This window comes from Phoxinus phoxinus (assembly GCF_949152265.1).
Source record: "Phoxinus phoxinus genome assembly, chromosome: 15".
Lineage (NCBI taxonomy): Eukaryota > Metazoa > Chordata > Actinopteri > Cypriniformes > Leuciscidae > Phoxinus > Phoxinus phoxinus.
The window spans coordinates 25,473,624-25,488,871 of record NC_136890.1 but is presented as its reverse complement, the minus strand read 5'-3'; the positions used below and the strand labels follow the sequence as shown (position 1 = coordinate 25,488,871).

Sequence of the window (15,248 nt, the reverse complement as noted above, 5' to 3'; positions counted from 1 at the left end):
AGTTGTCCATTTACTGTATGTTCGCGATTGTGCTGCATTCAATCACAAAATATATATTTTTTATATATTTACGGTAGGAAATTTACAAAATATCTTTATGGAACATGATCTTTACTTAATATCCTAATGATTTTTGGCATAAAAGAAAAATCGATAATTTTGACCCATTCAATGTATTCTTGGCTATTGCCACAAATATACCCGTGCGACTTGTGACTGGTTTTGTGATCCAGGGTCACATATGCTAAAAATTCAGTTTTTATTTACTCAACATCCATATTGTTACAAACCAATAAGCTATTTATTTTTTTGGTCCAAGGAATCTACTTTATGCAGCTCTTTTGCATATGACAAAAAAAGAAAAGAAAAAAAGACAAATAAACCATAAGCAACTACATTTATGATACTTTCATGGTGCTTTTATTGTATTTTTTCCCACTTGGAACTTCATTGTCATTATGAACTATAGTAAATTTCTCCTTTTGTTTCCCACATAAAAAAGACATGAGACTGAGTAAATAATAACAGAATATTAATTACCTGAGGGTTTTAGAGGACATATTTCTACTAAATGTGGAATAAGTACTCTTTTACACCTAAGGGTGGTTTCTTTATAAGATGGCCATCATTTTATTTTCTTTGCTTTTGGTATACCTTGTTTCTTTTTGACATGAAACATATACTAACAGCTGTATGCTGTAAAGGGACATTTTTTCCCTAGTAGTGAAACACAAACTAGGATTTGTCTTCATACAGAAACTGCCATAACAAACCAATTTCATCCTTATGAAAATCCTGGTCTGGTGGTACCAAAAATCTAGCAAGAAAAACAGTCATTTCAGTCCCTCTTAATTTAATCAAGTTTTTTTCTCTCTCTGCCATGCACCTGTTTAAGGGAACCTTCCTCCAGACTTTGTTATTTTTCATTTTCTTGTGCCCTCAGGTTTTCAATCAAACCTTCATTACTAAGCAAACAAATAAGTTCCGGGTCTGTGTGGAGACACAAATATAGACATGAGTTATGAGATTTAAAGATGGAAAAGGCTCTTGTCGATAATACGCAACATCTGCACTGGACACTGCAGCCGTGTTGAGGAGCGCAAGATTATTCAGTATAATCCCACTGCTCATGCGTCTGCTGACCTTGTCCCTTAAAGAAAAAAGACAGGAGAGGACCATAAAAAAATAAAGACAGTAAGAGAAGCTGAGAAATTAAATATGAAAAATAAACTAGATGTTTATATATTTTTCTAATGAAAACGTGAATGGTACTTGCTCAGGTACAACTCACTGGCACTAATAGACTGTTGTAAGTGGTTGCCAGGGTGTTGCTATGCAGTCCAGGTGTTTTGGGTAGGACTACAGCAAATAATCGATTAAATTGATTAACAAATTTCATTCAGTTGATTAATCGGGTATGTGTGCACCAGACACAGAGAAACTTAGCAGTATCAATTTACAGAATGCATTTCTGTAGAAAATACACATTTGAAAAATGGCGGATGGCCACAGAGCGAGTTTCTGTGGGAAAAGTGCTCAATCCAAGTGAAGCATTTAATAAGGATCTCTCTCTTGCTTCAATGAGGCTTATAAGCCCTTTCATGTCGGTTCCTGTCAGGTAGCCTACGTAGGCTGTTTAATGTGCTTGAGATGCCATTTCCCCGGTGTATAGCTTATATTTGATGGTTATAGTCTTATCTGTAAAATGTTATAATTCATGCAAATATTTTTTATTCTCATAAAGCAAGTGAGTCTCTATTAAATTTTATGCTTAAAGTCGGCATGAAATGAAAATTCCCCCTACCTACAGTATTTTCTCAATGCATATAGATCCTATTGTGAACAATTCGTCCGCGCATTCTTTTAATTCTTTATATTTGTTTTTACCTTGTCAATTTTAATCAAAATGTCATAACTGGACCATTTAATGAAAATGGACCATGACTAAGGAAACATCTTTCTTGTCTGTATGTGACAATGTTTTGCTTCAGGTGGTTTGGTGGAACTGACAGAATGGCAGTTTATTTCAGTTTTTCCCCTCCGTTTGGCCTAAAACACTGTGTCCGTGGTTCTCCAGTTTGAAATGTTGATTGCAAACACTGAGGTTTTTCAACGAGCTCCAACTAAACATGTATTCTTGCACCCCGGAACAGTACAAGTTGACACCATTATGACTAAAAGTTTGCTAAGAGAAAGTTGGTATTTGACTCTGTTAAGTAGATCCATATCAATATATCCATATCACTGCATTATGGGTGTTGATGTTTTTATTGCTATTTGGAAAAAGGTAAGACAGCAGCCTTTTTTCGCTGTTTTCTCTAGAGTAGCACTGATTTCAAAAATTATTTTGCCTTTCAACTATAGGCAGCCAAGTTTGATTGAAAGCCCAGTAGTAAAGTACCCCATTAAACCCTGCCCCTGCAAGCTCACGTTAATCTGATGAATGTAGCACACACATCTCAAAATCCAATCAACGAACAATGCATAAAACCAGGCTCTTGTCCTACATTTTTTTTATTTTTTGATCTGAAATCTGTCGCTACTTCAGTTTTATCACGACATTAAAACAAAAACATATGCATGCACATCACATAGACATTGGAGAGCAACAGAGAAAGGAAAGTCATCGCAAAAATGCTGACTAAATATTAGAAATTAATTAAAACAATGTATAATAATATGACTCTGTTTCTCAAACAGTAGAGTATGGCACAACGCCAAGGTCATGGGTTCAATTCCCAGGGAAAGCATGGACTGATTAAAATATGTACCTTTAATGCAAGTCGCTTTGGATAAAAGCATCTGCCAAATGCATAAATGAAACTACTACACATGTTGTATTCATAGTCTTAGAGTCTTACCTAGGAACATTAGGCAGGATTTGGAGTTACTTTTTAAATTTACACAGGAAATAAAATTTGTGTTTTTGTTTTAATCTGATTAATCAAAGAAATAATCAATAGTTTAATCCATTATGTAAATAATTGTTAGTTGCAGCCCTATATTGGGAGGTTTATAAGCGATTTCCTCCGCAAGTCTTTATGATATTATATGATGTAAGTCTTTAGGATTTTGTTCTTTTTAAGGTCCACCAGGTTGAACTAAACATTGTCAGACCCCTTTGAAAAATAATAGAGCTTCTTTTCTCAACAAGGCGCATGATATGAGGTATCACAGATGTCAACGTTTAATCCCTAACCCAAAGTATGAGCGCTAGAAATAGTGATCCCCACCTTAGCTAGCCCCACTAATGAGTTAATAAGGACAAACAAATATAGGAAGAAGAGCGCATCAGAGAGTTCTGATCGTCATTAACTGTTTAAGTGCGGATGATATGATTTATGGTGCTAAAGTGGCCTGAGTAGAAATGTCACAGTGCATTTCCAGACGCATCTGTCTTGTGGTTTGGCAGCTTGTTGTTCTGTAGACTCACATGTTTGACGTGCATTAGAATCGATACACACATACGTTTGCCAGCACATGCAGCGCACACATGCATACGCGCACCCCTTTCCCATCCCCTCTCTGAAGCCCCCGTCTTGTTCGGCAGTGTAAATGCATCTTCACACATCTGCTTTCCATTGCCAGCATCTCTGAAGACTTGAAAACATTAAATGCTGGCACAAGCTCGGTCTCACTCCAGCACTTAATGCTGCACTTAGGTGACTTGAAAGGCAGGAGGCGAGAATTGTAGAAAATGAAGTGTCACCGAAATAAAAAATCACCTGAGATTACCACCAATTACATTTAATAATGGCCGACCCATCTGCTGATCAGATGCAGGGAGTCTCCGTGGTCCAGCGGTGGGGTTATGGGGTAGGGGGAGTTTGCACTGTGTCTTCTCCTACTGTATGGTACCGTAAAGCAGTGATTCGTGACTGCTTTTACTTCAAGAGTTCCAAACTAGTAATAATGAAATTGTTTAGCGAATATGTCAATGTCAAATGTCTACAAAAATTCAAACATTGATAGTGTCTATATGCACAATATCCTGATAACTATGACAGACAAGAAAAACATGTTTTCATGAGATTTTAAATTTTAGATTTGTGCCAAAATACATTTTTGCATTTTCAAAAGTAATTGGAAAAGGTATTTAAATACTCTACTATTCAAAGATTTGGGGTTAGTACGAGTGTTTCATGTTTTTGAAAGAAGTCTCTTATGCTCACCAATACTACATTTATTTTTATCAGAAATACAGTAAAATATTAATATTGAAATATTATTCCAAAAAATATTATTACAATTTCAAATAACGTTTTTCTAATATAATATATTTTGAAATATAATGTATTCCTTTGATGGCAAAGATGAATTTTCTAAATCATTACTCCAGTCTTCAGAAATCATTCTTCTGATGTTGCAAACAGTTATGATGCATAATATTTTTAATAGTAAGAATGTTTTTAATACTAAATATTTTGGAAACCATGATACTTTTTTTGTTTTAGAAAAGTTCAAAAGAACAGAATTTATTTGAAAGAAAAAAAGGGTCTTACTGGCCTCAAACTTTTGAACGTTAGTGTACAGAGTAAAATGGCAGTAATGGGCAAACAAAAAAAATGTGGGCAATATTTTTTTCCCTATCATGTATGATCTTAACTTGATAAAACAACTCAATAAGGGATATGCATGACCTTACATGTGAAATGTATTAATATGAAATGTGTTAATATGACCATGATCTGCATAGACCTAAAATATGCTAAATAACAAACAGGACAAATTGGCAGTTTAAAGATGTATGATTTACCAGCCTAATACTGTGTTATTAATATCCAAATGATAGATTAAGCTGCGCCAAATAATGTAGAACTTAATTGGAAGCAGAGACATTGTTTGACATCAACAACAAAATATATGGAATGTTTTCTCTGTCTTTTTAAAAGTTGATGTGTCTGGATAAGATGGATATATAGCATGGGAGCGTTTGCCATATAAAACAGTTGTGTTACTTGTTCAGAGTCCAAAAGCCTTGTTCTTTTGTACATGTGAAACAAGATCGACAATGGAAGTGTTTTTCTCCCCTCGGTTGGGTTCTGCTCTGTGATTTTGTTCTTGTGTTTTTTGTGAATGAAGCCAGCACCTCAGTCTGGTCTTCATCACAGAGCTCTGCTTTACCCTCAGGTGTTATTGGCACCGCACAGCAGTGATCTCACACCCAAGATTGTCATTCCTTAATGGCTTCTGAATGCTTGCAAACCTGCTCCCTCCTTTACCCTCTCTTACATTTGGTCAAGGATCAGAGGTCTTCTGAGAGTGCAGGAGAAACATCCTTCTCTGTGTTCTGTCTGTCTTCCAGGTATAGAGGAGAGCCAATGTGTGGAACCATCCTTTTCCGTTTGATTTTTCATGACAAGTCTGGGAAAGAAGCTCTTTTGAAGGTTTCTATTGTATATATACACAGTACTGTGCATAAGTCTTAGGCACATTAGTATTTTCATCCCAAAAAAGCCAGTTATATATATTTGGCTGTAGTGTGTCAATAGGAAATATCAGTTTACATTTCCAAACATTCCTTTTGCCTTCCTTTTTGTAAGCACAAGGAGTCTGACAACGGAGATCTGATCTCACCATCTTCAAATCCATCTCTGATTACATGAAGAAACTAGGGTGGCCATACGTCCGGATTTTGGCTGGACTGTACGGATTTTAAGCCCCCTGTCCGGCACAGCCTCAAGCCGGACTCTCATTTGTCCTCCTTTTTGGAGTTGCGCTGAATCGGCCTAAAAAACACCCGCTCTAGAATCTTAATTGGGACGCAGCGTCTAATGCCGTAAGATCTCTGGTCAAACAAACGATTGGCTGAAAGCGGTGTCAAATAAATATCTGATCTATCATTGGTTAAAAACGTAAACAAGCCTCCACATGCTCGTCATATCATAACGTTAACATGCCGAAACGTCAGACCTCATTTAATCCGGAATGGACAAAAGAGCACAAATGTATATCAAGTGCTGTTGTCGCCTGAGCTGCTGCAGAGGGTGTACTTCTTTGTTAAGAACTGAAATGTGTATGTATTTATTTTATGTATTTATTTTATTTCCAGAAATTTTATGTTTTCAGGCACTGTGCACTTTGCAAGACAGGTTTTTCTCAGTGGTCAGTTTTTGAAACGGACATCACAATGTCTTGAATAAATACAAATACTGTGAACAAACACGTTTTTGCCTCTTTTATTACACATAGGTCTACATCAAGATAGTAGATCAAATTGTCTGGCAATGAATAGAGTAGGCTATTTCAGAATCACTGTATCATGATACCATCGATATGATGGACAAAATTGTATTGTAGTTGCTAGTACTCCAATTATTCTTGCCTCACTAAATGCCGCTAAGTGTCCTCCTTTTTGGTGTTCTGGAAATGGCCACCCTAGAAGAAACAGAAAAAACTGAGACAGATTAAATCCAGAAGAACTGCAGAAACGTCTCCAAGACGCTTGAAGAAACTTTCCTGCAAAGCTACCTGAAAAACTATGCACAAGTGTACCTAGGACAACAGCCTTTTTAAATGCTAAGGGTGGTCACACTCACAACAAATATTGATTTGATTTAGTTAATAGAAGTTAACTGATAAATAAAATCTATTTTTGACATTATTTTTCACTTTACAGCATTTTCACACAAGTGCCTAAAACTTTTCAGAGTACTGTAACTTTGTAGGAAGGTTTCTTCAAGCATCTTGGAAACGTTGCCACAGTTATTCTGGATTTAGTCTGTCTTCGTTTTTTCTGTTTCTTTCTGTTTTTCTGTATCTGTGTGATACGATTCCAAACTTAGGGGGGCCAGAGGGGGGCCAAACTTGTTGACATGGGGGCACCCCCTAGAACCGTGGCCTGTGGTGCTCATGTGGTAGATGCAGGTTTGAATCTGGCCTCCCCAATAATTTCCTTTCAATCAATAAAAAGTGCAATAAATCCCTAAAATAGTACTTTAGAATACAAGAGAACATAAATTTAGTAATGTATCTGATGATACATGATGTTTTTAGTGCAAGTAGACTGTAGATTCCACTGCTCTCTGAGAATTCAAATTTATCTCTTCTTTTTTTTTCCTCTCTTTGTCCCATCTTTCACAACGGGAGCTTTCACAGACTTCCACCTTCTGACCAAAATCCAGAGCAATACTCAACAGTGAATTACCATTGCAAATTCAATATAAATCCAATCTAACGTTCTGTCCAACTTTCCAAATGTGGAGAAGCTTCTCTTATGCAGCCTTGCCGTGACTAATTCTGTTAATGTAACAAACAAAGCATCAAGTCTTTAAACCTCTCCCATAGTTCTGTCCATATAGAGCAAGGCTTTTAGTGTGAACTTGGATCTGAATTGATGTAACTTGGCAGCACATTTTTGGAGTTGGACAACAATACATTAAAAGAAGCATATTGAGTGTGAAGTATTCTGATGCGGAGCCATTTGCCTCATCTTCTGCAAGTTGGATGTGCAATTTCTGTGTTGCACAAGAGTTTGGATTAGGGAGAATCATCTAAACTCCAGTCAGCACCTTCAGCAAAGGCATTTCATCTGCTATCTGTGACTGTTGTTATGCATTTAATCAACAGTGCCTCAAAAGTTCACCTGCTATTTCGAAAAAACATACATATGTGTGTCTTCAGTTCTTCATGGTTGCTTAAATAGCTATTTTGGGGGGTTAAAGGGTCTCAGCTAAAGGGCTAACAGCAAAATTGTTTTCACAAGCTGCCTTTTGTGGTTAGAATTGCATCCCAGATATGATATTGAGCAATTGTGAAAATCTGTAAAACAGATTTGTGTTGAAAATTCCTGTGGCTTCTGGCTATATTCTCTCTGCACCTCACATCAGCAGTATAGTTTACCTCTACTTGATTTTGTGGCATTTGAAGGCTTCTTGTGAAACCGATTATCAGCGTCGCATACAGGAATCAAGTCTAAAATATGTTTCAAATATATCATCTCTATTTAAAATGTGGGCAAGGCATAGTAGCTTACTAAGGGATGCAAGAATAGGAGGACGTAATTAAAAGAACGTTAGTTTTTGTGTGAAACAAACTATCCCAACGTCATTGACAAACCTCTCAATCCTCTCCAGATGAAGCAAGAAAGCCCATGGCTTTAGCTCAGCGAGCAGTGATGTTATACACAAACACAGTTTGACATTCCAACTATGGGATTTTTAAGCCAAGAAAAAATGTTCCAAAATGTAATAAACAACCATTATTCTTTGAATGGATGTGAAAAGTGTGTTTATTGAGTTCAGGGATCCAGCATGTGCTTTACAGGACCTGCGTGTCTTGTGACCTTCTGTTCCATCGTTTCCCTTTCTCTCATTTCTTCTCGCCTCTCAACACTAATTTCTTTGTTTCCCCTCACATTTTTTTTCTCTGCTTTAAAGCATTTACTTGTCACCTTTTCATTTTGTGTAGTTGGAAACAATATCTTACCAAACCTCTGTTGTCTTTGGTTTGGCTTTATACACATGTTTAGATGCTGGTTTTGATCAGACTTCAATGGGTGATGCATTATTAATATCATCATTGTGAGCAAATAATATTGCTGAAATTGAGTTCATAAAAAAACTTGAAAGATGCAGGCACCCACACTGGAGTCAAAAAGAGTGTTGGCTTTCCTTCAATGAATATTTCCAAACACTATGAAATCATATTTCATTTAGATTACATTTGCTATACTCTCAGTTTCTCCTTGTGCAATGACACACTGCATCTCACTTACCAAATACATAAATTGACAAATGTTGATTTGAGTTGAGAATATTGGCCAATCAGAATCAAGTATTCCAGAAAGCCATGCAATGGATTTAAATGTTTGACAAATGATTTAAAGATCTGTAATTGTTACCTATTGTATTTCCCACCTGTTTCAGTGAATGGAGGATGTATCTCATTCTGTTCAGAGAAGGAGTGCGCTCCTGAATTGGCAGCAGAAGAAGGAACCTCACTGCGCTGTGGGCAGAACCTGCCAGTTCAGTCTGGAGCCCAGTACCACCACAGAAACCACTGTGAGCAGCCCGGACAGAACCTCCACCTGCAGGAGAGCCCTCACCGAGACGCCAGGTGAGACCTCCCTGCACATTTGAGCACTTGGATAGGTCAGCAAGAACAGTCGCTACATTAGAACTTACTTTTATGATAAAACAGTATCTAAATGCGCTATTTAAAATATTAAGTGAATTTTGAACATTTTGACTGTTTATTTGCTAAAACAATGAAAGATCATTGTAATTTATTTTGCATAAACAAATTAATATTCATGAGTGATTGTGAATACACCGCCTCCCACCTACACTAACTTATTTACACCAAATGTTTGGGGTAAATCATTTTTTTAAGAAAGTATTGCTGTTAAATTGATCAAAAGTGACTGTAAAGACATTTATAATGTTACAAAAGATTTCTATTTCAAATAAATGGTGTTCTTTTGAGCTTTCTATTCTTCAAAAAAATCTTTTAAAATAATTTTTTTATAACGGTTTTCACAAAAATATTAAGCAGCACAAAAGTTTTATAAGACATTTATAAGCTTTTCTTGAGCACCAAACTCAGAATATTAGAATGATTTCTGAAGCATCATGTGCCTGAAGACTCTGAAGTAATGGGTGCTGAAATTCAGCTTTGCATCACGGAAATAAGTTATATTTTAAAATATACTAAAATAGAAAGCAGTCATTGTATTCTTTCAGAAGCATTAAAACATTTTTACCAACCCTGAACTTTTGGACAGTAGTGTTTTAGAACTCTTTTTAAAAAAAAATTTAAAACCCCCAAAGTAAAGCCAATACGTTTATTTAGTTTGCAAATAAAACCAACAAAAAGGATTTGTTTTTGATTTTTTTTTTTATCCATGATTATCAGTAAATTAAGTTATTGTAAGACAGACAAGGACACCAATTAAACACACTTTTCAAAATATAAAGTTGCACAATAGGATGCTAATTACATTAAGACTGTAAGCATATCTGCAAGTCAAATAATGTAGGTTGTTTTATGAAGGCTTAAGGCAGTGTGGAACAAGTCAAATAAGCCCGTCAAACACTGCAGGACTGATGGTGCTTTTTGGCTGCATTTGTTTTTTAAACGGCTAGGGAAAGAGACTGTCCTCGGTTTTCTGTTGACTTCTGTGTAGCCGCAGTACAGTTGAAACCCATAGTATCAGCGAGGGATGCTTTCCAAAGTGCTTTCACTCAAACACGCCATCCAACTCTCCCAATATTGTCGCTGTATGTCACTGCTCCTGCCAAACAGGAAGTGGTGAGCCTGAATGGAGTGACTCATGACAAACTTGAGGCTTCATTTAAGCCAGTGCGCTAGCATTAGCGGTTTCCGGCACCAAGTGAAAAGGGGACTTAGACAAAATCCTTCATAGGCTGCTGGGACAGAGGGCCCTTCTCACATCATTCCAGAGCTTTGCACACAAATCCATAATGAGCAAACTGACAGGAATTATTATGTGGAAGATCACAGCGACGCACAGGGAAATTTGACCCCCATTCAAGGGGGGGCAAAGATTCCCACTATAATGGGGAGTATTGTAAACACAGAGCATTTAGAGGCCCACTATTATACCTCCAAAACCAGGTGACTTCTATTTAGCCCACATGTAGGCTTCGGTTAACCCCTATTGTGTCATCAAAGCCTGTCATACGCAGAGCATGACAGCCTGCCTGTATTCATCTCTCTCTTTTCTTATTTTTAAATACCCATTCATAGCCATAGTTCAGGCCAAATTTCCTGCTTCATTTATTCATGGAATTGCTCAGGAGCATTTGTGGTGGATCTAACCAGTGTTTAAAGTACACCGCAGTGGAAACCCATCCAGTGACTGTTTCCTGTAAGAGAGGGGAACATAAAAAGTAGCTTCTGATCAGCACAAAACCAACATTATAGCCTAATAAGACCATGTAAGGGTTTGCAAAATGAATCTCCAATCGCACCGCTTTTGGTCAAGCATTGTCAGTGTTAACAGAGATGTTTGAGAGTGCAGGCTTGCCAGGACCGGAGCACAGAGCTTGTCTGTGTCCGTGGTGTCTGACAGTGCAGAGTTGGCAGTACTTTGAGAAACCCTGGCCTTTATCTTTCAACAGGCCCGGGCTTTTAATAGTGTGCATATTCTTCCTGCTCCGTTCTGCCTAAACGCTCCTCATATTCCTCTGGGTGTGTTTCATTCTCCCGCAGGTCTGCTGGCTTTCAGACGGAGCTCAGCTCGTTGTCTCTGTCCGGTGGCGTCAATGGGTGTCATGCTTTGCCATCGTACCCCATCAAACAGGAGGGCTACAAGCTGGGATCGGCCCTGAGCGACTTTTCAGGAGGGATGGGAGCAGGTCGCAGGGAATTGGACCGTTCGAACAGCGGTGGTGGCGGCGATGACAGTAACTTAGCAACTGTTCTGTCGTTGTCGGCAATGGCGGTGACTGTGTATCCATTTAATAATGAAGATGGCTCCTCCCCACTAGCTTTGTCCCCGAGCTCGCGTCACTCAGCAAGGCCGAATGCGAGCGGACTGAAGAGACGCTGCCTCTTGGTGGCCTCCCAGTCAGCCTCAGAGGGAATCGATATTGCCGCCAACATCTGCTCCTCCCAGATGTCCTGCGTTAACGGCCTGCGCACCAATTCGTCGTCGCCTACCGCCACCGCATTCTCCCACAAGCCTCTCCCCGCACCCAGCCCTCAGCTGCCGTCACCTTCCACCTCGTCCTGCCTCCTACCCCTGTCCTCCTCGTCATCATCCTCCTCAGTGTCATCAGTGGAGCATTGTGAGGACGTAGCCTCCATGCAGCCGGGGCCCGGCGTGGTTAACGGCAACGGGCTTGGACTTCTCATACAGCCCGGTGCTCTGCTGGACAGCTGTTCGCTGAAACAGGAACCGGTGGATGATTTCTCTCCAAGTGAGGAGGAGCTCTTTCAGCATCATTATCACCATTTGACGAGCCGTGGAAGCCACTGCGTTGGGCATTCCCACCATCACCACCACCACCACCACCAAACAGGCCCCCCACGGCCGCCCATGCCCCCTCCCTACCACCTGCACCAGTACATGGGCTCCGGCCCAGGAGCTCTACTGCATCTTCAGAGCCAGCAGCAGTCTCCACCCTCAGGCCTGCTGGCACAACCCAAACCCACAGGCCTGGTCGAACAGCAGGTGAGCGACAGGGAGGACGTATTTAGTGATAAGCAGGTATGCCGCTGGATTGACTGCAGCGCGGCGTACGAGCAGCAGGAGGAACTGGTTAGGCATATCGAGAAGGTCCACATCGACCAGCGAAAGGGTGAGGACTTCACCTGCTTTTGGGCCGGATGTGTCCGTCGCTACAAACCCTTCAACGCCCGCTACAAATTGCTCATCCACATGAGGGTTCACTCTGGAGAAAAACCTAACAAATGCATGGTAAGCGTTCACAGTTTTTAACTGGCTGTCAAAAGTGCACAATTTTCCCGTAATGAAATTCATAGAGGCGATTATAACTGGCAGCTGAAATGGCCTTGAAAAGGCATAAGCAGTATTTTGGACTGAGTTTTAGTTGGAATCCTCAATGACTTTAATTTGAGTGGAAAGTTTGTGAAACCGAATGCCGGTATAATTATTTTTAATTAAGAAGGTCAGTTTTAAAATCAGTTTTTAAGTATGTATTATCAACAGAGGACAAATAATTCTTTCATTTAGCTTTATTAAATCAAATCTCTCTTTAAAGGCCCCTCAAAAGTGTTTCACAAATATAATTTTTTAAATTTTATGTCAGTTTTATTCGAGAAATAGATTTGGAAGCTTAATTTTTTTTGTAACAGCTTTCAATGGACCACCTATGCCTATTTTCCTCAACATTTTTTTTTTCACAACCATATCACATGGCATGAGAAATTATGATTTCAACCGAAAGCGCAGCTAACTTTTCCACTGACGGGTTTGGGTATTTAATTGGACCTGTAGTCTAGCTGTATAAATAGTGTTGTGGTGAAACCCGAAACATCCAGGTAAAACTCTCTGATTCCACAAGTCAACACACTAATCAATGTCAAAGTGCCTTTTCTAACATTCTCAGCTCAAGTGGAAAAATGGCTCCAGCCCCACCAATGCACAAGTCCAAATACACAATTAGTCCACAATTTGTGTAGGGTGAAACTCTGTTTGTTTTCTTAAGACCCCCCCCCCCCTTCCCCCCCCCCCTCTCTCTCTCTCTCTCTCTCTCTCTCTCTCTCGTTTTAAATGATTGAGATAAAAAAGAAACTACACATCTGTTTAACATAACCAAATAATGCATGCACTTGATCCCTTTAAATGGGAGGTTTAAACATTTAGCCATCCCACAAGTATTGAGCGAATTGGCTCTTTATCCAAACTAAACACTTGGAAAAATGTAGTAGTCTGTAAGAACGGAGCCGCAGAGGAGATGACCAGCGAAATTCCCCTCTGTTGCTCAATCGGAGAATGTTGGATTTCTTGTCAGATATATTCTGTTTCATATACAAGACTCTGTCCAAAACGGCTTTTATTTTACAGATACTTAAACAGACTGCTTTAAAGTCGGCCTATTCCTTTAAATGCCAGGATACCTTTTTTTGTATCCAAATGATCTGTTTAGCCATGTCAATAGGAGACAGCTGTACGCTAATATGTGGAGTATGTTACAAGGGTAACATTTATATTAGCTAGCATTAAGCAGTTCCGTTGAGGTTATTAATGACAAGTTTTGTTTATTCTCCAGAGGATGTTGGTTTACTCTAAGCTCACAGCAGCTGGACTGACAGATGTAATTAGATCATGTAAATTCCTTCCAAAACGTGCAACTATATTTTATGGCATTGCTACGCGCTCTGTGGCATAAATTTAGTAGCTCTGGAAATCCTTTTCGTGACTTGTTGCATTGGCTAGTTGTATATGCATTATTGTTTTGTTTTTTCAACCTTTACAATAGTGTTGTAGGGGTTCTGTTCTGCCTCTCAAAACTCTGTCCGGAGTATGTGGCAAGACCAGCCCCGGTGTCACAGCCTGTCAGAACAAACAAACACTCATTTTACTCAGATCGATACTAAGCAGATGCTAAGATAGGAACAAACCCATGTATTGTTTTTAAATGGCTGGACATTGTTTCTGAATATAGTGAGGGCCTCTCACTGAGCCATCTTTGTCAAAGTTTAGTCTCTTTTTTGCTAGAATCATATTATCGTTCCCTACGCAAATAGGAGAAAAAAAAGTAAAGTAAAGTAAAGCGTGAAAGTATTTTCAAGTGTTAGTGGTTTATTGAGTGATTCCCAACCCATTGTATGTGTAGCCTAGGTGGCAATTAAGATTTCAGGTGTTTTGTTAACAACTTAGGGCTGGCAAATATTAACTACTGACATATTTAAATTATTTTTTTAAGACAAAACATTGTTGTGTCTAAAAATAAATCTGTGAGGATTTAACTTGTAGCAGAATTATTTTACTGGGTGAGTCTGTTTTTTGCAGTTTTGATTGTTTTTTTATTTATTTAAAATGGAATTTAATGATATTTATTCAAATGATTATATTCTGTAATTTTGCAGTTAAAGTACAGATTTCAAACAAGACACAAACCGAGTGGTTCTGAATGAAAACTCATTTTGATTAATTCAGTACCTTGTAAACATTGGAGAAATTAAATTAATTAAATAATTATATTTAATTCCTAGTTGACCCTGCTCAGATTCTGACGCGTTCTCACTTTTCCCTCCGAAACGATGCCCTTTTGTCTGAAACATGTTGCATTTGTGGCCCTCGTGCAATATACAAAGACATGTTGGTATTCTAGCTATTTGTGCAGAGGAAACCGATGAGACATTTTGATTTAGAAGCAAATGCTTCAGAAAACCCAGCTAATCCCTTTATTATCTTTCCAACTGCAGATTCCTCTGAGAGCGCACGAGGCATGATTCCTCTGCATCCAAACACAACACTCCCTCATTCCTCTGTCTCTCTCTCTCTCTCTTTCTCTCCCTTGCTTTGTCCTCTCTACCAGCTGTGCTGCATTTGATTTGTATCATGCAGCGCCTTGGCAGGAAAAAGTCATTATCACAAACATAGGACGGGGTTCTGACTCTCTGCTTTGTCACCGGCCATACCTGGACGCGGTTTTATGCCCCGGCACGTAAAAACGCAGCTACATCTGCAAGCACTGAGCTCGGCAGACCTCTTAAAACCGCTCTGCGGAGTTTGAGAGCCTCTTTTTGGTTCACTCTCTCCAATTAAAAAGCACCGCGGGCTGTTTTGTGGTAGTCGGACAGCAGAGGAGAAG

General features: G+C 39.0%; 1 protein-coding gene across 12 annotated transcripts in view; it reads left to right on the top strand.

The window, feature by feature from the left end:
- Window positions 1–15,248, top strand: part of glis1b (GLIS family zinc finger 1b) — an 81,488-nt gene that overhangs the window by 25,013 nt on the left and 41,227 nt on the right. For 11 of the 12 annotated variants that reach the window (XR_013800525.1, XR_013800526.1, XR_013800527.1 and 8 more), the window contains exons 5-6: window positions 8,868–9,057; window positions 11,176–12,385. Coding sequence is in view for 8 of the 12 variants with exons in the window: in XM_079638079.1 (XP_079494205.1) it covers window positions 8,868–9,057; window positions 11,176–12,385 (1,400 nt within the window). In the remaining 4 variants the exon portion in view is untranslated. The remainder of the gene's footprint in view (window positions 1–8,867; window positions 9,058–11,175; window positions 12,386–15,248) is intronic. The other variant, XM_079638082.1, reaches the window with a different exon arrangement.